Genomic DNA, 27,503 nt, shown 5'->3' with positions numbered 1-27,503 from the left:
CTGCAGTCAGTCTAAGCATGTAGTCTGATCGTCCGTTTATGTTTAGTCCTGTTGTCGCGGTGACTGACGTTACAGCTACCTGAGCGGAAGTCATCATCCAGAGTCTAGTAAAGAGCTGTGGTCAGTCGAGTGTTGTTAGTCCGGTTCGTGTAAACTGATTCGTCAGTTTCGCGTGATGTTATTGGCTATGAAACTCGTGTGGTTTAAGCCAGTCATGATCAGTCAGTTTCGATACCCCGGTGATGTAAGGTCGTTCTGTTCGGTCGTCGCGGTGAAAGTGTCGTGAAAAAGTCGTTTGTATGGTGCTGGTAGTAGTTGACACCTGTTGAGGGGAGTCTGTTCTAAGTAAGTAAATCAGCTCTCTAGAGTCAGTCGTTGAGAATAGTTGGTGCCGTAGGTTAGGCATTGCGCAGAGTCCCAGTCAGTGTGCTTCGTAAGTCAAAGCCAACATTCCTTCTCAGGACCACCTTCAGCCGGACGATCAGACTACAAGATTAAGTGTTAGCCCCGAGTTCAAACCATTGACTGTATGCAGTGAATCTGTTGATAAATGGAGTCGGATTCGGAAGAGTTTTACGCAAATAGCTGTAAATTACGCTGAACCTTCAAGCAGAGAAGAAACATATTTACTGCAGGGAAAACGCTTGCAAAAAATTGTTTAGAAAGCACGCTGCTCAAATGCCTTGTTGTTGCGGTTGTTTTATCTATTTGAGCAGGTTTATAAATTGATTTAACTCCAGATTTCATAAGATCCCCTGGGTTTGTAAAAGGATTTTGATCTTAGAGCTTACATCTCTTGCACGGTTCTTCATTCAGCCTCACGTCATTTCATTCAACCTAACTTTATCCTCTTACAAGTTACAGACCTCACTGTATCAAACTGGAAATCATATTTTTTCGTGTCTAGCAATTTGAAACAACACTCTCAGTCTTATAGTTACAAATGAAACTAATCAATGTAATAATCATCGTGTCAAGTTTATCTGTCAAAGTTACAGGATAAAGGTGGATTTCCAGTGTCGCGAATTTGTTTATGTTCGTAAAACATGCGTACAATTCAATACCACGCTTTTTTTCTTCGCGTGCGAAAATCGCAGGCCCGTGCGTTAAAGTTGAATACTGTTTAACTTTTCTCTGCACTCTCGCGATTGCAACATTCGTTGGAAAAAAAATACAACTGGAAATGTGACAACGTTTGCCCAACGGATGCGTTTTTGCGCTCAAACATTCAATTCAAGGTACGATTTCTTTTGACGCGCGTTCACGTGCATAGACTAAAATGCAAGAGTGGAAATCCAGCTTAACACTTGTTTTTGTTCCCGTTTTTCCTCGGTGGTTATCTAAACAAGAGTAAGGTGTGAGTTTAGAAGATCAAGTCTACGGATTTAAGAAGTTTAACTTCTGCTCGAGGCAGGAAAGGGGTGATATCCAAAGATATCGCCAAGACTGTCAAATATTTGAATTGAGCTATTACCAAGGTGCTCCCGGGGTGGCTTGTGAAAAAAGCTATCACCTGTTTTAAAGAGGTGTTCCTTTCATATACATATCAGGGAATGGAGACAGCTAAGAATGTGGCACTGATCTGACCAGGGTTGTTAAACAACCCGTGACCTACGTAACTCCTTTTAGAAAGCCGTTTAAGTCGAGGAGACCACAGCAGGAGTAATTTACTGTCTCTGATTCATTCTCTAATCACATTTCACACTCGTTCTCTGTCCCTGTTTTCGCCCGTGCTTTATGCAAAGTAGCTTTCGCGCCCTTCTCCCGCGGCCGATGACACAAACTTATCAACATCAAAGATGTATCGATCACGCAATGTGAGAAGCAGGTTTCCCCTAAGGTTAGACTGGCAAAAGTACAGCAGACAACCTGCTTACTCATATGAAGTCTGAGAATGAAGAGCTATCAACATCTTGTGCGTATTGTAGTCTCTATATCAAAGAAAGTCTAGACAGCCTGGTCCACGATACAATATGCATTTATTTCAATTTCAGGAAGATCATCTTTCGTTGCCTCAAGCGAAGGGACAGAAAAAGGCATGTAACAGTCACCAACACCAAGAAAACAAGAGTGACTTTCCGTAAAATAACATTCAAGGTTGATATTTCCGAGCCTTTTTTAGCCGGTAACTCTTTATCACTTATAATGCGCTTGGTGGAAATGTTTCGCATGTTTTCCGGTTACGACTGGTATGATCCTAAAAAATCCAAAGATTTATCATCATTCAACACTTAGATAGTCTTGTATTACGGTACGTCACAGATTTGTAACTTGAACGCGGTTCTTGGCTGCAGTAATCGTTTGGCTAGCATCTTGATGAAACAGTAGAGTTCTTGCGTGAAAAGGTTGATGTTTTGAACTTCGACTGAGGAGTTATCTGGTCCACGAAGCCTCGGAGGATGACAACCGAAGCTTGCTTCATCTTAGTCCAAAGCATGTTACTAGCGGAAGATCACCTTTGGAAGTGATGAAGTTCAACTAACAGCATTGGTGAGTGTATTTCCTTTCCTTTATTACTGTATTTCAGTGAGAATTTACAAGGTTCAATCATCATATCATGTTTCGATTGCGCAAATTTGGCATGATGCACGTTTCGAAACCGTATATCAAAGAATCGAGCTGAAAAAAAAAATTAATTTCGACGGAATCATTTGACTCAAAAGTCGTGTTCGCTCGGTGATTTGCTTTGTTTACCGAAGGTACGCACCAAGTTTTTAGTTCATGAGGTTTTACCCGGAAACTGGCATCCATTTTTTGTGGCACACGACACAAAACGCTGAGCTACCTTTGAGTGTTCTTTGAAGCAAGTTTCCTTTTCCCAGACCAGTCTGCGAATCACTCGTTAGACGCTACTCGTGATTCCGACACAAATGTTTTCCCAGGGTGGTGATAACCGAACTGAACCACAAAATTGTGCGGTAGATTCGATAGTAACCTGTTGGTGGGTTGTGTTTCAATTCAATTACTTTTCAGTTTCATCTTTTCTCTGACGAGCTTACCCTGAGGATTGTTATCGATCATTGTTCTTGCTCAAGACTCCTAGCCAACACTAAGCTCACGCATAACACATATGATAAATTCCAAGCGTTATTTTGCAAAGAATCATCCAAATCTTACTCAATAAACTACAAGGTTAGTAAGCTTTTACAGGATATGTCCAAGCACAATGGCGAGTCCCTCTTTGGCGCATTTCGGACAAATCTTTATGTATACTTAACCGTGCGAGCGGGGTTTGTTTTGGTAGTGGGTAGTGCAAGTAGGGCTTCAAGCGCCATTTGCAAAATCAATTATAGTACCAAGAAATTACTGCAAATCACGTCAACATAAATCACGAATGAACCGAGGACGACTGTTCAGATAATCAAGCCCTGTTTATTTAATATTACAGGTGGAATAATAACACTATGTTTTCGTCTCTGGACGCGGTTAGCGTCACAGACTGTTAATACAAAAATAATGTCGATAAACCAATTTGTTTTTTTTCCATCAGTTAAAAATGATTACCTACTTAGTCAAACGGACCGGTTAATTCGAGCTAAACACTTTTAGTCCCCAAAGAATAATGTTTACGTTTCTGATGAAGGAAATACATTTACGTCAGAGGTAAATTTAACCTACAATCAATATTCTCGAAAACAACTACATTTCATGAATTTGATATCACAAGTAAGTTGAGTGCCGTTGGAAACAATGAAGAAGCAATATTCTGCAAATCTCAGAAATTCACATCTGCTTCGTATTAGCCCCCCTCTTCGTTAAGAAAATAATTTGTTGAAATCCACCCTTGAATTAGATTAAAACTATGTCTGTCTCGGTATTTAATGCTCATTTCCGGCGATCAAACATTCGCCAAAAAGCATGATACCGTTTAGGGGGCGGATTTCGGTCTACTAAGTCTGGAACACACACGCATAGAAATTAAAAGATCTCTTTGTTGAAAAGATCTTTTGTGAGGCAAGAATTATTGGTATTTTTTGCTTCGTTGGACTATTGTAAAAAAATGTTAAAAACTTACAACCATGGAAAATCATAGGAAAACTTGTTGATTAGCGGCCGAGGGAATCCGGTTCAGGTTATATCTCCCCTAAGACACGGTGGTGGGGTGGGGGGGGGGGGAGGGGATTGACTAAATTTTGTATTGGGCCTCCCTCGATCCGATCGATATCAAACTTCTGAAAAGGAAAGCGGTTTACATCTATACCCCTTCGAAACAAATTGCTGCCCTTTTCTGTGCCATAAAAAAGATAGATGTCGGGGGCCTAAGGCAGATTTCGCTTTCCCCTCATACGCTTCACCTTATGAAATTCGGTCTACACAATTTATACTGACCATATGCCTAGAAAGGCTGTCCTTTTGAGAGAAATCCGCTGATTTTTTATATGGCGAAAAGAGTTCTCCCCCGGGACTCTTTTGATCAGTTACACCAAGAATGTAGCTCTTATCAAGTAATTTGATACATGTCGAAATGCGTAAAACGTAATTACTACTCTTGCAGAAATTCGATTTATGATGCGGATTTTAACAAGAATTCAGTGAATGCACGCTAAATTCGAGAGAAATAATTGTACTACCGGTAACCTACGATATCCTGTTTGAAAAAAGATAATCACCTGACCTCAAGTCTGTAAGTTTTTGAAAGGGTGGCTATCTATTCAGGCTGGTGAAGGATTTCTCGAGGGGAGTTGCATTTGTCTTTAATGTGCACGGTTAAGATCGATGTTATTGTTTTGATGTTACTGATTCTTAAATTTTTCGCAATGATCTTATCGACCAAACTTTAATCTTCTTGAAAAAAGGCAACAAACAGAGACATCATGATTTTCCACTTCAAAGGTCTTCTCTCAGGATGTTATTATTTTCCTTGAGACACGTGCCTTATAACTCTCAAAATCCCTTTATAACCAGCGAAAGGCGACATGGGTTTCTTGTATGGTTTTTAAGAACTCGCTTTTTAATCAATGGAAATTTTTAATTCGAAGATCCAAACTGACTGAGGAAGTGTTGGCATAGTACATCCTAGGCTGATATCTCTTCTATCCGTTTTCATTATTTACTATGCGCCGTAGGAGGTACACACCCATGCATGGCATCAGGGTACTCCTCTGGTTAGACATGTGATGTAACAATCATGTAATGGTTTACCATTCGCGATCGCACCGCTGTCCAAATGAAACGAGAGCCGAAGGCGAAGGTTTTAGGTTTTATGAAAGGTGGGCGAGTTCTTAAAGCCGTCTTCAGCAGTATTGGCCAAGGTTGGGGGTCTTCCATTGTAAACGCGAAGCTTTAGGAATTGGGAATTGTTTATTGTCTATTGTTTATCAAACACGAGGAGTATCCCGTGATATACCCCGACTTTAAAGTGAATTAGTGTTCTATTTTCAGTGTTAATCTCGGATAAGAGATTAACAAGATAATACTTCACACTCCAATTAGGCAAGCCACAAAGTTTGCCAAAATTTAACAAGTTGGCAAGGCTCTCAGACAGACAAAAACGGAGACTCGACAGATCTTTTTTTTTTCTTTTTAATTCAACCATAACACATTTGTTTGTCTCTTTGAACAAATGACTTACGGATTTCGACTCTTGCCAAATTGAGGTCAATGTTTACGTATACCACAAAATAGATGTTGCTTTTTTTACGTATCAGTAATACTATTGAAAGAAAACTTTCTTACATGTCGTGAAAAAAAACAAGGAAACGAAAAACATCATGCTATATCGAATAATTGTTGTCTTCTGCCTCAATTAGTCATGACTTCTGAGGAAGAGGTGGAGAAGATGTCTGCGCAAGTAACCAGCCAAGAAGAAATGGCTTCCTCTTCACCTGAGTAAGTAAATTAGATTTTACATTCTTCTATGCGCGAGTAGCGGCATGATATTTTATTCAGCGTTAGAAAAGTGCTTTTCTTTTCAGCTTTGCGTGAAGAAAGCTTTCTAACTAGAGCCACGAACTTTTATGATCCACCAAGAATCTGGCGCTCTCTGCTTCTCTTACACCTTGCATCAGTGTTTGTGTTTGCAAGCTTTAATTGGTTTATGCATTCTATAATTTGCCTTTGCTGTGATTGGCCAAAATCCATAGCGTAACTTCCGTGAGGAAGATGATGGAGGTATGGTGTAAACCTGATTATTTAAGTGAAAACAAGTTATTGCGCCGTGCTGCCATCAGATTTTGGTTTCCATGCATACTAGTGACACTGATTAACTAAAAAAATAACTGCTTCACAAATGAGTTTCTTAAAACTATCGTTGACCTCTGCGCAAAGTATTAGACTCTGGCCAATTAATTCGCAAATATGATAAAACCACTTTTCTTGAAGTTGACCGATCACAGATTAGATTTGCTTCTGGGATTTAAAGGTGGAAGGTTCGCGCTTTGAAGCCTGTTTAATCACGAAACATGACGTGCAACTGTAAATGCATAGAGGAATAAATAGCCTTTGAGGTGGACGATTAACTTACTTTGACTGCGTGCATATGCATGTCACTCCAAAAATGGTCTAAATTTAATTTTAAATGGTCCTCAACTTCAACTCTGATGGTTTGTTGAATTCTTGACTGAGCTACGTCAAGATATTTTTGAAGGAAAACCACCCATAGCTTGAGAGAAATCACAAAATAATTGTTTCTAAAAACAACAAAATTTGAAAAAATGAGAGTAAATCAAAAGGAACCAGAATGGGGAGAATTGGGGGAGAATGACAAAAACTGCACATGACGAACAAGATGTAGAAACTGCGACGAGGTTTCATGAGACCCTAAAGGGACTTAAGTTGACTCTTAGTTAACAAATGGATTGGAGCCCCGTCAGGGGTGCTGTTGCTTCCAGTAAAGAGTGTCAGAACGACATTTGGTCTGATCTACACAAAAACAAACACTACAATTTCCAATTTGAACTGTTAAAAACTTGCGAGACAACTTTTTGTTGTCCTTGTGACGTTATCAATGCAAGAGCGACTTAGGCAAGAAACCACTGAGTGAGATCCTTGCAATTCGCTTTTGAATACTAATTTTGTAGAATATATTCCGTACATGCATGTTTGTCACATTTTCGATTTTTCTACGACAAAATTCACTTGAAAAGTTTTTTGTCTATGAAAGAAACTTGCTAGCACATCATCCAGTCCCAACGTAAAGTAAATAGAAATGCCTATGAGTTTATAATCGTTAATCCTGGTAAATTGGCGATTGAGGTAAGAAAAAATATCTTTTCAGTGTGTATTTCAAAGTTCACATTTTACTAATAATGTTGGCAATAAAAAAAAGTCCCTTCGTCTTGAGCTTGCGTTGGCAGGATAATTTATTCTGTAACTAGAAAGCCAAGACGCTATTACTGACTTCGCAATCAAAACACCAAACTGTTTGGGAAAAGTCTCTTTGAAACGCTTTTATGCAAATGCAACCATTTGTAAATATTTACATCGGTGTTAAAATGATTCATAATCGTTTGCTAAAATAATTACACGTTTTTAAACTATCGTGGAAAAAATCCTTCCTGTTAGAAAGCAAAAGTGCGGATTCTCTCACAGTGTTACATTTTGTAGACAAATTTTTACTTGTCGTTTGTTTCCAAAGCCGTGTCGTATGGAGCTGCTGAGGTAGACAATCCACTGATTTATCTTAGCTCATAGAATTTACGTGATTGAACGATACAAGCCAACGATTAAGACAAACACTTTATAGAAATCGCTTAGTTAAACAACTTGAAAAGCAGATCTAAGTTAACCGAATGAAACAAGCTAAATTTTGGAAAGTGAAATCACCACGACACGACTTCAATTATGAAGAAATCTTGAAGTAAAAAATGTCCTTATGAGGTCCTTGCATCGAAAGCTTTCGCCAGGTTTTTGGTGTACTCTTGTCTCCCTTTGTACTTCCGTGGGAAAAAGACTGGGTCTCAAGATGCCATGTTTTGTTTAGATACCATGTCATTGACCCGTAGTGACCCCTTACGAAAGTCGCACAGAATATGCGCAAATTTTCCCACGACATAGAAAAATCGTAAATGCAGCCTAAGAAAGGTGAGTAATTTTTATTCAGATGATTGCACGAAGTACTAGCTAGCTTTAACTTGGAATTGTAGTTGATAGATTCTAGACATGTACCAACTTTAAACAAGTTAGACTCACGAATTTCCTTGAGCAGCGTTATGGTAAATTATTGTAAACTGATGTAATTAGTTTTGACAGTAAGGCGAGAACAGAAGAAAAAGACAAAGAAATTGTCTTTCCTGAGTTTAAATACGCCAAGGCCTGCCGAGCAAGTTAATTTATATGAAGAGTGAGCGACATTTTGTGCCTAAACTTTGCTTCAAAATTCATGGCTGATTACAAAGACTATTTCAGCGATGAGATTTTCTAGAAGTTGCGAGTACATGAACCAGTCTTCGACTAATGAGAATTGGAAGGATCATCAGTTATAATGCGTTCACTAGTGTGATGTTTAAGAAAGAATATTTACACCGAAAAAGCAGATAAGACACAAACTCAGTAATAGGCGCACAAATATTTCAAACTTGGCTAGAATGCAGTTCGAAAGACAGAATCCATTGCTTCTCCGGTTACGAAAATGCATTCGGCCTAATCAACCTAACTCGTACAAGTTAGTCATTTGTTATCATTGAAAAAGTTCTCTCCATTTTCAGCCATCCTCGTTCTTTCTTGATTAAAAATTGTTTTTTCTGTCTTTTTTTTTCCTGTACCGAATCACATTTTGTCGTCTCGTTGAAACTTAAATTATTTTGACTGAAAATATCAGACATAATTACTTAAAATTCACTGATAAGAATCACAAAAGTCCGCATTGTTAATTTTTACTTTAGTGTAGTAGGGTTGTTTTATATCTAACATTGTTGGTGCGGAGACCCTCTCCAAAATATGACTTCTTTCCTAAGCATCGTGTAATCAAACAACAATGTAGCACACGTTTCAATTTGTAGCTTTTCTTCTTATTCAGCTTGGTTCAGACATTTCACCGCCTCTGGTGCAAACCAAATCGTCCCTTTTGTTATTTCAATGAACAACGGTCAAAACAGAAGTCAAACTAGTGGTTAATCGATGACTGTTTATTTCTTGCCATAGGGCACAATGTTATTAAATTTTGATGGAAGTAGTTCCATCTGCATATTTTACTCACATATCATCAACTTTTTACAATTGGTCACCATATGTCAGGCGCTATCCACGTTGTTACGATTTCCCATACCTGTGCAACTTTTAAAAAAGTGTTTATCGATTGTACAGTAAGCAGTTATTAAAATAAACAGCTGTAAACTGGGTGCCTGAAACCAAAGAAAATAATGGTCCCATCATTTTCTCCTGCGGAAACCTTTGCCCTGTAACAGCTATAAATTATTAAACGGTGTTTTAATTCGTGAAAGATAAAAGATATTAACTTCTTGCTAACCGAGCGTGAGGGCCTTACCGGGTAATATTGGCCCGTAGTAGTAGCAGTGCGGACCGAGCGCAGCGAGGACCGTACAAAAAAGGGCCGATGGCCTACAGTCTATCGATCCGACAACTTTCGTGTCTGTGAAATGTACCGAAGAATTTAATGTTAGAACACAATGAAAGTAGAAGAAAAGGAATTATAAAATAATTCAAATAGTACGCGCGCTCTGATTGGCTATAAAACTATTTTACATGAGCGTATGTAACCACGGTTTTCGTTCCTCTTTCATTAGTTATTTTATTAAAAGAAATGTAAAATGGTTTCCGTGTTTACATAGCCTGATGTAAACACGGAAACCACTTTACATTTCTTTAATGTACAATATAATTCGCAAACCGGCTTGCACGTACATAACAAAGGAAAGGACATGTTTCTAACAAAGGTCTTTCTTTCAAAGAAGTTCATTTTCCCTGACTCAAGGAGAAATTCTCCGACTTTTCCTTGGCCTTGAATGAATTTTGACTCCAGTTTTCTCTTAATTTGTCTGTTACCACCGTCGATTATATATCGTTCAAATTTATAATCATTCCTTTCAAACTGAGTAGATTTTTTTCAAATTCAGTTATTCAGACTGTTATGATAAATATCAGAGGAGGAAAAAAGCAAAAACAAAATCAACATATTTTGAAACACAACACAACATTTTTGTTCTTTTTTAACCAAATGCACTTAATATTTAAAATTTCCATAATAAATGTAGGTCGAATCTACTGTTACTATTTGAGTTCATAGTTCTTGAATTTCTTACAAACTATTTTGTAAAGTCAGCATTGTTAGTATGAAGACAGAAATCTCACAGAACTTTCTTTGACTTTCTTTGATTGGGGTAAGTGACATTCATTCAAATTGATTGTCGATAATCTTTTAACAGATCTCAATTTTTTTTCATCTCCTCCACATCTCTTTTATCATACAAGTGAATATTTGCTAAGCCTGTGTTCTGGTTTACAAACTTTCTCCATCTCATTTTTTTTCCCTGACGACGTTTCAAAGTTTTACCGGCATAAACCCAGTTATATATTAAGGTTAGGCGATAACAATACTGTGTGATGATTGGCTAACTCTACCTTGCAATTACTGTTGGAAAGCACTTGTCTTGCAGCGAAGACAATAGAACAAAAACAATATTGCTTTATCGCTAATTTGCACACTAGATGAACGTGTATATTGGGGAGCCAGCCTAAAATACAATTCACTGACGTGAACGCACTTCAATTCATCTGCAGTCGCTTAGCTACTGAAAATATTTAGTATATGTTGGAGAGGGAAGAAGTGGGCTGTGTATTGTATCCTGTGTGTGTGAAAAACACCTGAGATAATTCAGCCTGCTTTTGAAAGTAAAATTTCAAAAACAAAACAGTAAAAGCACTTATGTCACTTACTTTCTCAGTCATGAATTGAACAATGTAAACCTGTCAAGGAAAAAGACACGGTCTATTAACACTAATTAAAGGGGGTGACACACGGTGGCGGACACGTTCTTCGTGATACTGCAAACCCTACATAATTACCAGTGATCACTATTATCACATACTGTTGATTTCGCGACAGTCACAAAGAGAATCAACGCAGGAGTCGCAGAGAACTGGATTTGAATAATCTTCGCTTACGCAGGTATCGTTGAAGCTCATGATTATGTTGAACACCGAGTTAAAATAAGATGTAAATTCCAAAAGTTGCGGATTATCCTTCAGAAGCAAATGTCTAACTCACTGTATAATGCTTCTTAATCACTGCTTTCGCACGCTGAGTTATCTAGCAGAATCCACGTCATACAAGTAGGTAAGATAATCCGGCGTTTGAATTCCTTTCATGAGGAAGATTTTTGTTTCATTGGAGCGAAAACACTTATTGAGTTTCTGTCACAATTACGACTTACTTTATGCGGAAAGTACTAATATTTCTCAAGCAAACCGGCCAACCTATTGATAAACCAAGCCACGAGAAGCTCTTTACTGGAAGAAAATGTTTAGGGACAAATAATTTCCTCATTGACAACGCATTCATAGACGAAACAATATAATTCACGCCAGTTTTAGTACGAAAAGTTGAATGGCGTTGGAAACACAAGGCTTTCGAAAACAAACTCAGTACTTTGGGCTTTTTCCTCGTTTGATGTCGACGGAGTTTCGACCCCTCGTTTAGCGCACACTCTCCATTCCCACTATTGAAAAGGAATTTGAGGCTATTTCGTCCAAATATTACGTAGGAATTCTTAACAAAGTACTTGAAATAAAGCTGCATACGTTAACAGGCAATTCTTAAGTTCTTAAGAAAAGAAATCACTAATCGTTTAACAATAAAAATATGACGGCTTACTTCTCGCAAAAGTTGCCTTTCTCTTAACGAGTTGTATTTTTTTAAAAGTTAACCCTTAGTGTACTTAAATTTTTTTAAACTGCAACCCAAAGGTAGCCGTTACTAGTCAAATGAAATTCGAAGTGATACTGTTGATATTTCAATTTTCATGTTAGGATATATCTAATCAACGGCATGGATTTAAAATCACGGAAACATTCGTGTGATTTTGTCGAAGTGTGAAAGATCCGCGAGAGCATTAAGGCTTACTCCTTTCAATTCGAGTAAACATGTTTCTCAAGAATTAATTTTTGGAGAACTTAAATCGAAACACCCTCGTTGAGAATAAATTACAAGGTAAAGCAGGAAAATATCAACTGACACTCTCTACCATTACTTTGTCGTTATCGATCGATCTCCGGAAATGAACTAATTTCATGTCGTTTAACGTCCGAAATAACGTCGATTTGGTGATCATTACCTTTAATGTCTTGTATACAATATTAATATGTTTAATTCTGAAGTTTAGGCATTGGCAAACAGTATTTTCAAGACTAGAACGTAAACAAGTGATGGATGATGCGTGGATAGGGAAAATGGTGTCCAACCAGTCAGTTTTCAGCGAAGAGCCCAACGACAGATCAAATGAATTGAAATCGTTAATAATAATGTGAAAGCCAATATTTTCATGCGCACTAGTTCGTGGCCATTTTAGCTCTTGTGAAATCATCGACTATCTAAAAATAGAAGCAAAACATCTTCAAAAATTGAGAGTGGCCTAAATGTTATTTATAGTTGCGACCGAAAAGACATGCAAGGCATTGCCAAACGTCACCGAGTTAGGTCGCAGCGATTATCTGCTTGTTGTGATGGGGAGAATTTTGATGAGGATTTTGGTCCCTGCGACTGAATTTGTATCCGCAGCACATAGCTGTTATTCAAACTGGAATGAATTTTCAGTAGATGATTTAACTTCCAGATCACGTGGTGTGATCATCGGTGTGAGGCTCACGTCACAGAAAACTATTCTGTTCAGTGCTTCCCTCATCTGGACGATCAGACCAAACGATCAATTGGTTAAATTGGTGCGATGATCGCAGCGAAAAAGTTAGTCGCATTTTCGCTAGTAGTATTCACAAAGGAGTTTATCGCCGGAACCTGTTCCACCCACGTGCCGCCTAATGTGTCCGACTATAGAAATGTCACCACTTTTGGGCAATATGGTGCCAGGGCAGAAGTATGTGCCGCCATAACTGACCTGTGGCATCAGTCAAGTCATCGGCTCATGAGGCGGAAAATTGACTTTGACACAAATGACCGCGTGCATGTCAGGCAATAAAAAATATTCCATAGAAGAATACTTTCGACCGCACCTAGATTTTTGCCCGCACGTTACTCGTAAATTTTTTGCTTGCTTTTAAAAATCGAGGAGGAAAATATAGACACAAGTGCCTTTGTCATTTTGTTCAGTGCATTTGAAAACCTTTTCCTCTTGAGTTATCTTTTATGACAGGTAGTTTATCTACCGAGACCGCTGACCAGAACTTCCATTCTATCGGGATTAAAATGGCAGTTTGATAAATGTATCGTCGTAGGGATGGGTTGATTAAGTGGGTCCAGGAAAAGAGACACCAGTGTGTCACTGACTGTCTGATGGAAACATGAACGGACAGATATACTGACTTATTAACTGTTGCTCAGATCGACCGAAAACTGGACGAAAGAGTTACCGGTTTCATTGTAAAAATGGCGAGGCAAGCATCAGAGTCATACTGTTGTGTGCCACCCTCTTTAAATAAAGTTGTTACTTACTTACTTATATCAGAAACGATGGATTTCCTCATTGATTGACTGATTGATTGACTTAGTATTTGAATTAACAATTGATCGATCGATCAATTGATGATTCAGCGTTTATTGATTGATTGATCGAGTAAGTGGGCGAGTTGATTGAGTGGATCATTGATTGACTGACTGACTAACTCATTTATGGAGTAATTAATTGATTAAGTGATTTTTTGAGTGTCTTAGCGATAGATCTAACACCATTACCATTACAAGTGAATCAAAACGCCATCAAAAGCTTAAAACTAATGCGAAACATGCAACAAACCAACAAAAGAGGTGTGCATATTCAAAACTTGAAAGTAAGCTTTCACATTAACCCGATTGCTTTTCAGTGCAATCTTGTTTGCACCAGTCCTACCTCTGTCAATGAAACAGTACTGCAAACTACTACTTGAACATCACCAATGACAAACCTGACAGGTGATTGTCCAGTGTTAGGTGTCCTTTCAACTTACTTTCCATCTTCTAAAATCGATCACTTCATTCCAAGTAGTAAGCGGATTATTGATCAACGAAACGAGCTGATGTCTTTTAAACAAGGCGTAATATGAGGCTTTTAACCTAACCAAACTGTAATAAAAACCTCTTGTGTTGTGCCATGGCAGAGTTACAAGTTATATAGCGATACCAGTTAGATCAGAGACGGTTCAGGTACCAGAAACATACTCAACAAGAATAGCATTACTCATCTATCCAATTAGATGGCAGTATTTGATTAACTGGTTTTAGCACGTTATAGATAAAACCTCTGTCACCATTTCTTCTGGTTAATCACTGCTTAAGAGTCTTACAAAAACATGACACGAATACTTCTTCGTCGCTCAAGCGAAGGAAACCTTGCCTAGGAATGTGGGGGCAATGAAAATAATATGAATGCTGTATTGTTTTGGTCAACGCGCTTATAGAATACCATTTGTTTTCTATTCAAGTACATGATATTCAGTGGTTAATTAGTTTATAATAATATGACTTTGTTCTCAGCACATTACGGCTACTTGTACATGGTTATAAACAACGCTGTTTCTGATCATGAAAACAAAAGTTTCCAAGCTCACATGCATATTTCTGCTACAACTTGGAGTAACTACCTAAAATGATAGCTCTTAGGAACAAACACATGAGGTTAGTTTCGATTTAATCTATTTGTCTTAATCGGTTGCTAAACCGATGTAAGGACTATGTGATATAGAAAGGTTTAAAAAGTATATTTCTCTGCAACCTAGCAAGTTGAATTTCTTTGAGATATCTTGCGTACCTAGAAGTTTGGTTTTATTGGGAGAGAATGCCAAAACATTCAGCGTTATTGTCAGATTATGCGAACATATCAGATACGAAGTTGCATAGTTTTCAAACATATTACACAGAATTGCTCGGCAGAATATTATGCCTGTTGCAATTGCATAGCAGAACATTGCAGAAATCGTCCAAACTTACTCTCAGCAACATTATATAACAACTTTGTTTGGCACACGAGGCCAAAAAGTTGCTATTTACAATTTTTCTCGAGGCGCTTTGAAGGCTTATATTCTCAGGATTAGAATAATTGGAATGTCACCGACATTCTCGTAGTCATAATACCTCAAAGCTATCGTTCTCAAAAACGTTTGAGATGCGAATTCATTAATCGTGGCTGTTGTAATAAGAGGTTTTTGAAAGAAACTTCTCATGGAAAAAGGTGATAAATCCTAAACTGTGAAAAACAATATTTTTGTAAGGGAGACTGATTCTATTTTGTGACTTCTTTTGTTAAGTCTGTAAATATCAAGCTGTACTCACTGAAATGAAAATCGATGATTTGTCGCGAAGCATCCCTGTTTATTTCACACCTTATTTCTTAGACCTCTATTCAATCGTCTATTCTCCGTCACGTCATTCCTTCCTCTAAATAATAATAATTCTTTATCCTTTTCTTCTAATCGCAGAAATTAAAAATTGGTTTTCACTGAACCCTGACTGGCAAAAAAAAAAAAAAAAATACAAGCCTAAAGATTTTTTTATCTGTCGATCGAGAGAACAGTGCGAATGTGCCAATTTTATGATGCAGAAGGCACTTTATGAAAAAAGTATTGCTTAGACTCTCATCATGAAATAATCCTCCTCTCTGTAAATTCACTTGCAGCAATCGTGAAAAAGCTGAACAAAGTCAGAACCCTAATGGCACTCCTGGACATGCCGATAATGAACGAGATCTGCTCGAAGCAAGCCAAGCAACTGCAACTTCATCCGAAAATAGTTCGTCCCTCAAATGCGCCTTGAGACTTAAAGAACTAACGACTCAAATGAACAGCGTAGGTAATCGACTCCAGGCGCAGCTTGTTTCTCTGCATGAAACAGTTTGTAAAGGAACGGAGACTTCCCAAGGAGTTAAAACAGACTTCAATTTGTTTTCCCCTGAGCTAGTTGATAAGTTACAAGGCAGTACCTCTGACCTCAGCGCTAAAGTGAAGGTTTTGGAGAGTTATTTAGGAGAAGCGCAACAACTGTTGACTCTTCAAGAGAAGCTAAACAATGGAGTCAATGGCTTGAATGGGGTCTCATCTTGTCGAGAGAAAAATCAAACAGAGAAACAACTCGAATCAAAACTCGCCGAAATAAGTGTGAAACAAGAAGCGATTGATGAGGAGAGATCGAGACAAGACATGGATTTCTTGAACACTAACGGAAACATAGACGACCACGAGAAATTTGATGGAAAAGAAAGTAATGGTTTTACCAGAAAAGAAAGTGATGGTACTACCAGACTGGATAAATTGGAATTAGACAATCAAAACTTTAAGAAGCAATTGAAAATAATTAAAAATAAATTAGACGAACGAGGACTTTTAGATGATGAGCTCACAGCACTTACAAATGTCCAATCGATACTTGGCGTCAAATATGAGGATTTTTCTGCCTCAGATGAACTTGTCATCTTACAGAAAGAGAGAAAGGTTCTTCTTACGACTATAAGTAAACTGCAAAGTCGAGAAAGCAGCGACAGCAAGGAACAAATTGATATTAACACCTGTGATAAAGCGGTCCAATGTAAAATCAACATTTTGGGTCAATTACGTAACCAAGGCGCGTCGCTATCCAGTGAATTTGAAGAGCTGAAGAAGCTTTCAAGCGAGCTGCAGGCGGAAGTGGACGAACTAGACGAAGAAAACAAAACTATGGAGGAAGAAACATTTAAATTGAAGGAGGAAAAAAGAGTGCTCGAAGACAGCGTGAACAAGTTGAGAGCTCAAATAACTGATGCGTTGGATTCGAGTTTTGAGGAAATGGAGCATGTACATCACGAGAAGGAAGAGCTTCAGGTCCGGCTGCAATTTATGGAGGCTGACAACAAAAAACTACGTGACACCTTTGCTGAGCTGTCGAAGAAGAATGCGGATTATTTGGAAGTCGTGCTGGACGAAATTGAAAGAAAGGATTCCCTTGAGGATGCTGTGGACTATTTGAGTACCGAGGTCGAGAAGCTCAACGAAATCAATATCCAAGCGGTGTACAGTAGCAATGAAGCATGTCCCCCCAGGGACACAACGCTAAAATTTCATAACTCCAGCCTTTTGAGTGAAATGAAAACATGTAAAGAGTTAATAGATTCACAAAGAGAACAGATACGGCAACTTCAAGTGGACAAAAGAGATATCGAAGACAGTTATATCAATCTTAAGAGAGAGGCGCTTATTTTGCGGACGAAGCAAGGCGAAAAGACTTCTCTGAGGTTGAAAAGCATCGAAAACCTCGCTGCTAGTATGCAACCCACTCGGAAAACTTCAGTCGAACGATGTGAGTATCTTAAACAAGAAATCCTTCGCCTGACCAAGCGCGGAACTGAATTGGAAAATTCAATAAGAACGTTGAAATCCGACAACTCCAACCTTGAGGAGGAAAAGGTTTGTCTGCTGGACTCTTTGTTACATCAACTTGAAAAGAACGAATCCCTTCAGGTGCAAAACGATCAACTCAAGAGTACAATTAAACAAAACAATGGCGATAAAGAGCTCGGAAAACCGTTAACTAAACTCCTACTGGATAACGAACTAAGTACAACAACCCACGATCGTGATACGGATGTGAATGGAAATGTGTCCGAATGCGAAAATCACACTCGACTGCTAACGAGCGAAGACACAGCACACGAAAATGGCTCTGACACGAAGTACGCAATCGACGAGTCACAGGAGAGGTCATATCAACTTGGCGAACAGCTGCAAAGTTTACAAGAGCGTGTGCTTGAAGTTGAAAAGGAAAAAGAGAGGATTCAGATAGATTTAAAAGACACCTACAAAAATGAGAAAGAGCTTCGAGAGAAGGTCGCACATTTGAAAAACGAATGCACAGTTTTAAAGAATCAGTTGAAAAAGAACAAAGAAGTTTCAGACACGCTTCAAGGATGTCTTCAAGAAGCACACGAAGAGAAAGAAGAGCTTGTCGAGTCTTTGGACGAGGTCAGCGAAGAGAAGACCACTTTGGAGAAGAAGATTGAGATAACGGAGAAGGAACTCAACGAGTTGAAGGAGAAATACCAGCGTTTGCAGAGTGAGTTTAACTCTGTTTCAGTTGGGGCACAAAATGTTGACAAATCCAAAGAGCAGATGAAATCTATTCGCGCTAAACTATTCGAGCTCTACGAATCCCTGACAGATAAAGAAAAGGATAGTGCATCCGAAGAACTCAGTACGGGAGCTCCAGAATCGACATCGTTAGACGAACAAGGCAACAGCATAATTTCATTGGCCGAGAAAGTTCACAAAGAAGTCAACCTTCTCAAGAAAGAACTCAGAAGAGTGAAAATTGAACAGGAGCACTTAAAGACGAAATTCGACACGTCTCAAACGGAGAAATTATCACTGCAGAAGTATGTTCGAGAGCTTGACGAGAAGAGGAGGCAAGTGAAGAGTTTTATCACAAAACTCACTGAAGAAAAAGAAGTAATTTCGGAGCAAATGGAGGAAATAAAACAACAGAAGAACAATTTAGCTGACGCTCTGGAAAATGTCTATCAAAGCAAAGAGAGTCTGCAATGCCAGCTAGAAGATGCGTTGTGTAAGCAGCATGAAAACAGCAAGTCGGTAACTGAGGCATCTGCAGAGGCCCAAAGCTTGAAGAAGTCACTTTACAAAATGGCTGGAGAGCGAGATACTTTGAAAGATGCACTACTTGAAACCACAAAAGAGCTGCAAATGGTGAGGACCTCTGAGGCAAAATGGAAAGAAAAAGCTACGGGCTCTCAAGTAGAGGCTGACCAAAGCGTACAAGAAACAAACGACGCAGGCAACAAAGTTGACGAAAGCGAAGTCATTAATCGCCTGCATCTAGAAAACGACGGGCTGAAAAAGCAGTTAGAAATGTTGAAAACTACTCAACTACCTCCGCAGGAAGAAGCCTCTGGAAGAAGCTCGGTCGTCACGGGTGATGTTACGGAGAAGTTGGCGGAACCTGAAGATCAATTGCAATCAACAACGGCTTCAGAGTATGGAAACAACTCGGATGTTTTTGAAATGGTTACTTCTTTCGGGATGAGATCTTTCGAAGAATCGTCCAATGCTGGTACGGAGTTGCCGGTTTCAAGCGAAGCGAATTCCTGGCTTGAAAGTGGACCACTTGATGAGGAAGAAGAATTTGAAGTTCGCTTCAGTAAAGTGTGCGCAGAAAATAAAACATTAGAAGCGCAACTTCGACGAAGCACCGAAGAGAACGAACAACTAAAGATTTGGTTTGAATCAGTCTCAGCTGAGAAGGAAGTCATGGAAAAAGAACAAGAATCGATGAGCAAGGAGAACGGAGAACTGCTACGGGATCTGGAAAGACTGAAGCGATCCCTTGACGAGGTTTCAAACCAAAACAATGTTGAGGACGAACCCGGAGAAAATCTTAAAGCTGCTCTGGAAGAAAAAACTAAAGAGAGCGCGAAGCTTCGAGAAGATTTGCAAAAACAAGAAGATGAAAGACAGGAGTTGACACAAGCTCTTAAACTGGCTAACATGCGCAAAAAGTCTTTGGAAAATGAAGCAAATGAATCGTGGGAAAGAGCTGAAGCTCTCGAAAAATCATTAAAATCCATCAAACAAAAGAATGATTCACTTTCGAAGGACATCTCTGCTTTAAAGAAGGAGAAAGAGGGTCTTAATAACTCTTCAGAAAAACTAGCTCAGGACTATAAGAGGCTGCAGCAAAATCTCGACGCGCGGAAGAAAAAGCTTGAAAACGCTGAGGAGGAAAAAGGCAAAAAGAATGAAAAGGTTATTACACTCTCGAAAGATGTGAAATTGTTGCAAGAGCAGCTCCTAGAAAAATCACACTCCCTGACCGAGTTGGAGAACAAACTAGAGAATACCATTAAGGAAAATGGAGATCTTCATGCCCAGCTTGAAGCCCAGGAGACCAAGCAAGAACAACTCGTGAAAGACTACAAGACGCTTGAGGAAAATCAGGCGAGGGTTCAAACAGAAATGATCGAAGAAAATAAAAATCTCAAAAAGAAGGAACGTGAGCTAGAAAGTACAGTTAAAGAGCTATGTGATGAAATAAAAAACCTGAAGAGTTCGTTGAAGGACGCTGAAGATAAGCTTGGCACCATCGAGGAGGACATAGATGTGAAGGAAGAAGAAATAGCCAGTAACTTAAAAGAACAAGTGGAAAAACTGCGAGGCGATAAAGAATCTCTAAAGCGCAAGTTAGAGGAAACAGAAAACGAGAGCAGCACAACGAGAGAACAATTTAAAGAACTGAAAAACCAAGCCTCGGAATTGCTTTTGTTTATAGACCGATCGGTCGAGGAGAACCCTACGAAAATGTCTTACAAAGCTGCACAAGAGGACACAAGTCACATTCGTTACGTCTGTGATTACATAGAAGCTATCTTAGAGAAAAAAGCTATTTCAGAAACAAGACTGAAAGAGGAAATGACAAATTTAGAAAGAGCAGAAAAAACATTACTAGAACTGAGGAATGAGCTGCAAACACTGACAGAGAGACTTGAGAAGGCTGAAGATTCAAATCGTTTAATTGAAGAGGACAACAAACAACTAATACAAGAACGAGCCGAGCTGACGCTTCAGCTCGAAGAAGCACTGGACGGTGATCAAACGGAAGGGCAGTCTTCAAAACCGAAACGTTCTACCCGGGAGGAGGTACGACTATCGCGCGAAATCAATGACGTTCGGACTCTTATTGACAAGCTAAGTTTGCAAAAAGAAAAACTGGGTGCAGCATTGGTGAATAAAGAGAAGCAAATCGCTGCTGTTACGGCCGAAGCCACTGAAAAGACGAGGATGTTGGAGCACAAGGAAAGAGAAGCTGAGTCGCTGAGCCTCACGAAGGCAGAAGTGGCTGTAGCTTTGGAAATGGCGAAGGATGGCTCAGAGAAACTTCTCGCGGAGCTTGGACGCGAGAGGAGTAGAGTCGAAACTTTACAGCTGGAGTTGGAGAACGAGAAGAAACAGCACTATCACAACCAACAGGAGAAGTCTGATCTGACAGCTTGTGTAAGCCGGTTGGAGGAAGAGAAAAAATCCTTTAAGATTGCTGAAACTAGATGTAGAGATCTCGAGAAACGTTTGAAGAAAGCAGAAGAAGAGAATCTTCAGATTCAAGCACTGAACAACGAGCTTACGGCAAATCTGAAATCTCAAAATGCTACATTAGCTTCGGTGAAGAAGGACGCTAAAGATAATGAGTATAAATGGAACAACGAGCTGGCCCAGAAGGACGAGTTACTCCGCTCACTGAATCAGGATATTAAGAAGTCAAATATCTCCTTTTCCGAGATGCTAAGAGTTGTAAACGAGCAGAAAACCAAAATTGCTAACCTTGATAAAGAGTGTAAACAAAATGAGAAGTCACGAAAAGAGGTAGTCGAGGAAAGAAATGTCCTGCAAAAGAAGTTGAAAGAAGAAGCAGATGTTAATGATGCGTTGACCCTTAAGCTACAAGAGATGGAAAGAGCTGTATTTAAACATAGCGAAGAAAACGAAGATCTTCAAAAACAAATCGCAGCTAGTGACATTGAGAAACACCTTTTACAGAGAAAGCTACAGGACGTGGAAGAACAAATGAATAGTAAAGAGAAACGGCTGGCCGATTTAAAAAGAAGCACACAGTCTCTAGAGGATGAGCGAACTCATTCCAAGATAGGGATAGCTGCGCTCCAAAAAGATCTTACCGAGAAGACTTTGTCTCTAGAAAAGGCGCGTAAGGAACTGAGTGATTTAAGAGGGTCAATTGACAAAGGAAAAGGAAAATTTGAGCAAATGAAAGTGGAAAACCTGGAGCTGAAGAGGTCACTAGAAAATGCAGAGAGCAAACTGCGAAGAGCGGAAACAACGTCAGCAAAAACAAAAGAACAAAATGACAAACTGAAAAAGAAGCTCGAAGCTATCGAGGAAGAGATGGCCGCCTTAAATACAGCTTTCGCTGAAGCACAAACAAAGGAACAAACTCTACTTATCGAAATGAAGACTGAAACAGAACGGATCGAAAATGAGTTGGAAACACTAACAAGTGAATGTGAAACTCTGAGGGGAAAATTGGATGACGCAGCTGATGAGAAGAGTGAGCTTGAACGAGAACTTCAGCTTGAAAGAGATGGTAGGAAGAAGACTGAAGAACAATTGATCACAATTTCAAACGAGCTAGGAACTTTGAAGGTTTCAGCACAAACGGTCGCTCAAGATAACGAGAACCTAAAACTAACCTTGCAGGACAAAGAGAAAGAGCGTACAAGCAAAAAAGACGTTTCTTTAGATGAGATGGACTCAGGAAGTTTCGGAATTGGCGAGGAAGCAATCTCATGTGCCCAGGAAGGCGAACTTTCATCTGCAGCAGAAGTGAATTTTAGTTTGGAGTCCACTCCAAACGATCAAGATACTCTTGAGGATAAACTCGCAAAACAACGCCAGTTAAATGCAGATTTATATGAAGAACTGGACGAACTCAACGATGAAAAAGACGAACTGAACGAAATCATTGAAGAATTGAGGTCGAAAACAAAGAAACTGCAACGAGACATGGATGCTTTGATCGAGGAAAAAGAAACTCTGGAGGATAAACTGGACGAGAATGCCAAACGTTACAAAGAGGAGCTTGGATCTCTGACGGATGGAAATAAGGAGCTGTCCAGAAAGTTAGAGGTCTTACTTAGGGATAAAAATACCCTTCGCGAGGAGATTAAAACAAAGGAACAGAAGAACCGCAAGGCAGTAGAGGATGGGAAAAGGTTGGAAGATGCACTAGAGAAGAGCACTTTAGAAGTGAAACGCCTTACTCTAGAAGTAAACCGCCTCTCCAAAGAGATCGATAAGGAAGTGCCAAAAGGTCTGACAGAGGGGCTCGCTGAAAGCGACGAAAGAATGAAGGAGCTTGAGTACAAACTGGATCAGCTGAGTCTTGAACATCAAGCACTGATGACTGAGTTGGCAGAGAGAAAGAACGAAAATGCAACCTTGCGTGTGGCAGTGGAGGAAGCGACACTCTCCAAAGAAGATTGTGAGAGAAAATTTGGAGATGCAGAAAAGGAACTATATGACGAACTCGATGAAGTACAACAAGAATTGGAAAGCAAGAAGAATACAATTGCATCTCTTGAAGAGCAACTTTCTAAGTTTAAACGATCCGAATCTGAGCGAAAACAAGCCCTTAAAAAGATCTCAGACGAAACATCGGTTAAAGACTTTCAAAAGCAGCTCAGAGAATCCAACGAGGAATTAAAAGAAAAGAACAAGATGATTTCAACTTTGAAGGACGAAATTACTGACCTTAAAAGATCCAAACAAAAACTAGAACGAGAACAAAAACAGACGACAGCTGATAAAAAAACGTTAAGAGACCTTCAGAACAAGCTCGAGAAGTTGCAAAAGGAATTACAGGTGAAAAACAAAACGATTACTTCTTTAAACGAAGAAATTGCCGAACTCAAACGATCAAGTCATGAGCGAAAGAAAGAGATGCAAGATAAACTTGAAGAATTGAAAAGAGAGATGGTCGCAAAAGATAAAAAAATTACATCACTTACAGTGAATGCCGATCAAAAGAAAATGAGTCGTGATCAAATTGACAGAAATGAAGAGATAACGCCAGAAAAGATGACGAAAGGCGATGAAATTACTCTCCTCAAACATGAGCTTGCAGAAAAAGAGAGAAAAATTGGTTTGCTAGAGGAAGCGATAGTCGACCACAAACGAACAATTTTTGAACAGGAAAGGGAATTCGACGAGAAGGAAGCGAGTTTGGCGACAGCTCGTGAAGAGTTTTACAAGGGTTTGAGAGAAAGATGCGAAGATGAGGAACGACTTGAAAGCCTGAGACGGGCAAATAATCGACTTCAGGAAGCGCTGAATATTTCCCGGGAGAAGGAGAGTAAACTAAAGAAAGACCTAAAAGAAGCAACAGATCGAGGATTCACGCCGAGTGGGCAAAGAGAGAGAGGCGCTCTTGACAACGAGTTTTTAGAAGTGCGTTATGAAGTTGAGACGTTGCGTAAGCTTTCGTACGATGAGCGCGCGGAGAAAAATTCTCTGAGAAAGACAAGTTTAGAATTAAAAAGATCCCCGAGTGATACGAAAGACAAAGACGGCAAAGACTGGGACAAAGTCAAGGAACTGAGGAGAGAAAAAGACTGTCTGTTCACAGAAAACCAAACATTGAAGAAAACAGTGAGAGACCTGACTGTGGAACTTGAAATAATAAGGAAAGAGATGGTATTTAAAGAGATTGGAAATTCGAAACAACAGAAGAATGAGTTATCGTTCTCCAAAGAAGCTATCGAAAGAAAAAATAAGGCGATTGAAACCGAACTTCATGAAACAAAATACAGTTTGAATGTCTTAGAAAAGCAGCATGGTGATTTAAAAGACAAATTCCGGAAGCTAGAGGAAGATCGTACAAACGTGGATAATGAAAGGATAAAACTTGTAGACGACGCACATGCATTTAAAGTAAAGATGGAGAAGAAAAATCAAGATCTTTTGTCCAAGCTTGAAGCTAAAGAACATGAAGCCATATCTCTGCAAGAAAGAGTCGAAGGTCTCAGTGCGTTACTGCGAAAATTCGAAAACGATGTCCGTAGCTTGGAGAAAGACAAAGAAGACCTCGCGTCACAAGTTCGTTTGCTTGAGTATGATAAAGAACGAATCGAGGAGATAAATAAACAGCAAAAGGCTCAGATTGAAAAGCTTCTTCTTGATAGCGGAAGCCAGAAAGATTTAAACAACAAGTTAAGGACCATGTTCTCAGAAAACGACAGACTGGAAGGAATGAATAACAAATTACAAGCGGACTTAAGGGAGCTGTACCGGGAGGTCGATAGGAAAGAAGAAGACAGGAAAAAACTTATTGAGGAACTACACGAAATGGCGCTGAAGGTTAAGCAGCTCGAGAAGGAGAAGCAAAACGAAGCGTCTCTCAAAGAGCAACTTGCCGAGCAACTGATGGAGAAAGACAACGCTATGAAGACGAAGACAAAGATCCTGTCTACCCGTTTAGATGGGCTATTGAAAGAAACTGAAAATCTCAAAGATTCTTCGGGCAAAATGGAGCAAATGGCATTTGATTACAGACGATTGGAAGACGAAAACTTGCACCTTATAGAAGGCGCAGAGAAATTACGTGAAGAGATTGTTGGTCTGCAAAAGGAGAACGATCTTCTACGACGAGCTTGTCAACAGTTGAGAGGAAGAAAGTCCATCGCAGAAGATAAAATCGTTCTTGACGGTTCAAATACGGAACTTAGAAGCGACCCATACCCCAGAAAAGGCTCACTGAATAAACCGTCAGTCCATAAATTCCAACCTATCGAGGAAAGAGTTTCTGCAGAGGAAAAGAGTGAGCTGAACGCGATGAGCGGTAGAGACCTTCAAGAGCTTCGTCGAAGATCACATGATCCAGTTCCCAGCGATATAAAAATATCTAAAGGAACGCTAGCACCTATGCCCCCTTGGACAGGAGAGGCAAGGGGCCACCAGTCCTCAAAGGACCGACAAAGGTCCAACAGTACACCAGTGGTGAAACGTTTCCCTTCAGGGGCACCAGAGATACGACGGGAGGCAGCCCCACATCCCAAGGGCCCCTCGCCACCCTCAACGGATTCAAGCCGTAGCTCAGAAGCAGACCGCAGTGTTTGCTCTAGGAGCTCATATTGTAGTCCTATCTTGTCCGTGGTGGATATGTGCCCCCTGCATCGGAACCCCTCGATGGAACGTCCTCCGAATCAATGTCCCATTTGTAAGAAAGAGAGAAGAAGGCCTGGTGCTGCGCCAAAGGAATTTATGACTTTGGAAAAATACGTATGAAATTACCTTAATGACATATATATAGTTTTAGAATATATAATATATCTTTAGTTAAGATTTTTTTTCTTCGTTTTTTAATAACAAACCTCAACTTATTCGTGTGTTCCTAGATTTCCATATTTCCATTTAGTCTCTCATCCAATTTAATTTTAATTACAACGAGGATAGTAATATTTCAGCTTAAGTCAGAATGCTTGGAGGCCGGCGATTGGTCTCCGAGGATCAAACCAAGGTAGAAGTCTGGGGTTTATTGGTCTTAAAGTAAAACATGAGACGAGGTTGAAAAATTAATGTTAAAGCCGTGAAAATGCTAAGTATTCTCAAAAGTTCACATAATGTTATTGCCTAGTCATAAACCTTCTACTTCGCTGTTTGCTTTTAAAATTTGGTAAAGTCACCTGTCAGTTACGCTAGTGGTGAACCCCCTCCTAAGGAAATATCTGGATTCACCATTGACTTAGCATAGAAAACGAGTTATTGTAGTGACTCGATATGCAAATACGTTACTGGCTCACTTCGACGTGAACTGTGATAGCATGACATCTTTCTTCATGCATGATTTTAACCCTTTAAATCCCAAAGTCTGATCGCTAATTCTCTCCTCTGGCTGTTACAAATTTCCTTTTGAATTAGTTACAAGAATTTGGTGCAAGATCAAGGAAACAACATCTACCTGATAAGTTTGAGTATTCTCGATACCTGTTTTGTGGATATATGGATATTATAGGGAGAAGTTACATGTTCATCACTTCTGGAAGTTAAAGTGTTCGGTCATTTTCATTAAGCAAGCTCTAAGGTCCGAAGTTCATTAGATGATACGTGCATCGGTGGAGTTCATTTTTATACTTAACTGTTTCTTTTTTTGCAAGCTCGTTTGAGGTGGCGCATTTTAGAAGTATTCATCATTAATGCTATGGCTTTTTTTTTTTTTTTTGGACAAATAATGTTCTTACAAAGAGGGGAATATAAACAAAGTTTTTCAATTGTGTAAACTTAACACACTGGGTGTGTCTGGGTAAAACAAAATTCAAATTTTATCAAAATCTGTACATATATTCTATTATCAAAAATGATAAATTATTTTAACACTTCTATCCACATGGCTTGTTCTTTGTTTTCCATATGTATTTGCTGGAAGTTGCCTCTTTTCCTTTAAAAAACTATAAGGGAATTAGGTTCGACAAGATTTACAACCGTATAACGCGATACTCTTGCATACAGTACCTGGATGAAAGAAAGCAGTTGAAACTAATAGATTACCTCTGGGACTTCGGCTATGTTTTAGAACAGCATGGGGTTAAACGGAGATCTTTTCCTAGTGGCCATACAGTGCATGCAGATATAATAACTGAACACAACTACATGTTAAGGAGACTTTCGATTGCGGAACAAAAACGAAGAAAAACGCCGGCGAACGTCGACTGAGAATATTTTTTCGAATTACTTTTACGCGATGTTCGAATTGCTGCCCTATAAGGAATTCACAAGGTGGTAAAGAAAACAGGGGCTTATACTTGAAATAAACTTTTCCACTCGGAGTTAGAAAGCGTAGAAGGAGAAGGGAATTGAATGGGATAAGGTTGCATGTCTTGCATTGTTAAAATGATTCTACTCAAACTGTAGACTACTGTGAG

General features: G+C 39.3%; 1 protein-coding gene and 1 long non-coding RNA gene across 5 annotated transcripts; one reads left to right on the top strand and one right to left on the bottom strand.

Annotated features, from left to right (window-relative positions):
- Nucleotides 1–251: 251 nt before the first annotated feature.
- Nucleotides 252–26,960, top strand: LOC113674504 (uncharacterized). 4 transcript variants are annotated; one of them, XM_089189264.1, is made up of 4 exons: nt 252–345; nt 1,995–2,490; nt 5,751–5,829; nt 15,717–26,960. In XM_089189264.1, exons 3-4 carry the CDS (start codon nt 5,753–5,755, stop codon nt 25,867–25,869), a joined length of 10,230 nt encoding a protein of 3,409 aa, XP_089045390.1. In that variant the 5' UTR covers nt 252–345; nt 1,995–2,490; nt 5,751–5,752; the 3' UTR covers nt 25,870–26,960. The 4 variants fall into 4 exon arrangements, with proteins under 4 accessions (XP_089045390.1, XP_027046782.2, XP_089045392.1 ...); XM_089189266.1 differs by lacking the exon at nt 252–345 and adding an exon at nt 11,003–11,065 and having other exon boundaries at nt 2,001–2,490; XM_027190981.2 differs by lacking the exon at nt 252–345 and having other exon boundaries at nt 1,950–2,490.
- Nucleotides 4,466–14,630, bottom strand: LOC149036508 (uncharacterized). The gene is made up of 3 exons (XR_016181689.1): nt 14,011–14,630; nt 10,834–10,863; nt 4,466–5,825 (listed from the first exon to the last, which is right to left on the bottom strand). It is a non-coding gene; the product is annotated as an uncharacterized LOC149036508 (long non-coding RNA).
- Nucleotides 26,961–27,503: the final 543 nt, after the last annotated feature.

The sequence above is a fragment of the Pocillopora damicornis genome, chromosome 12, assembly GCF_964200805.1.
Source record: "Pocillopora damicornis chromosome 12, jaPocDami1.2, whole genome shotgun sequence".
Lineage (NCBI taxonomy): Eukaryota > Metazoa > Cnidaria > Anthozoa > Scleractinia > Pocilloporidae > Pocillopora > Pocillopora damicornis.
This window is presented reverse-complemented; position numbering and strand designations above follow the sequence as displayed.

Excerpts from the sequence above, each read along its gene's own strand:
- LOC113674504 (XM_089189266.1), top strand. The coding sequence starts at position 5,753 with ATGACTTCTGAGGAAGAGGTGGAGAAGATGTCTGCGCAAGTAACCAGC. Across the intron at positions 5,830-11,002 it reads ATGGCTTCCTCTTCACCTGA|TCACAAAGAGAATCAACGCA; the intron begins GTAAGTAAATTA and ends ATTTCGCGACAG. Across the intron at positions 11,066-15,716 it reads AATAATCTTCGCTTACGCAG|CAATCGTGAAAAAGCTGAAC; the intron begins GTATCGTTGAAG and ends ATTCACTTGCAG.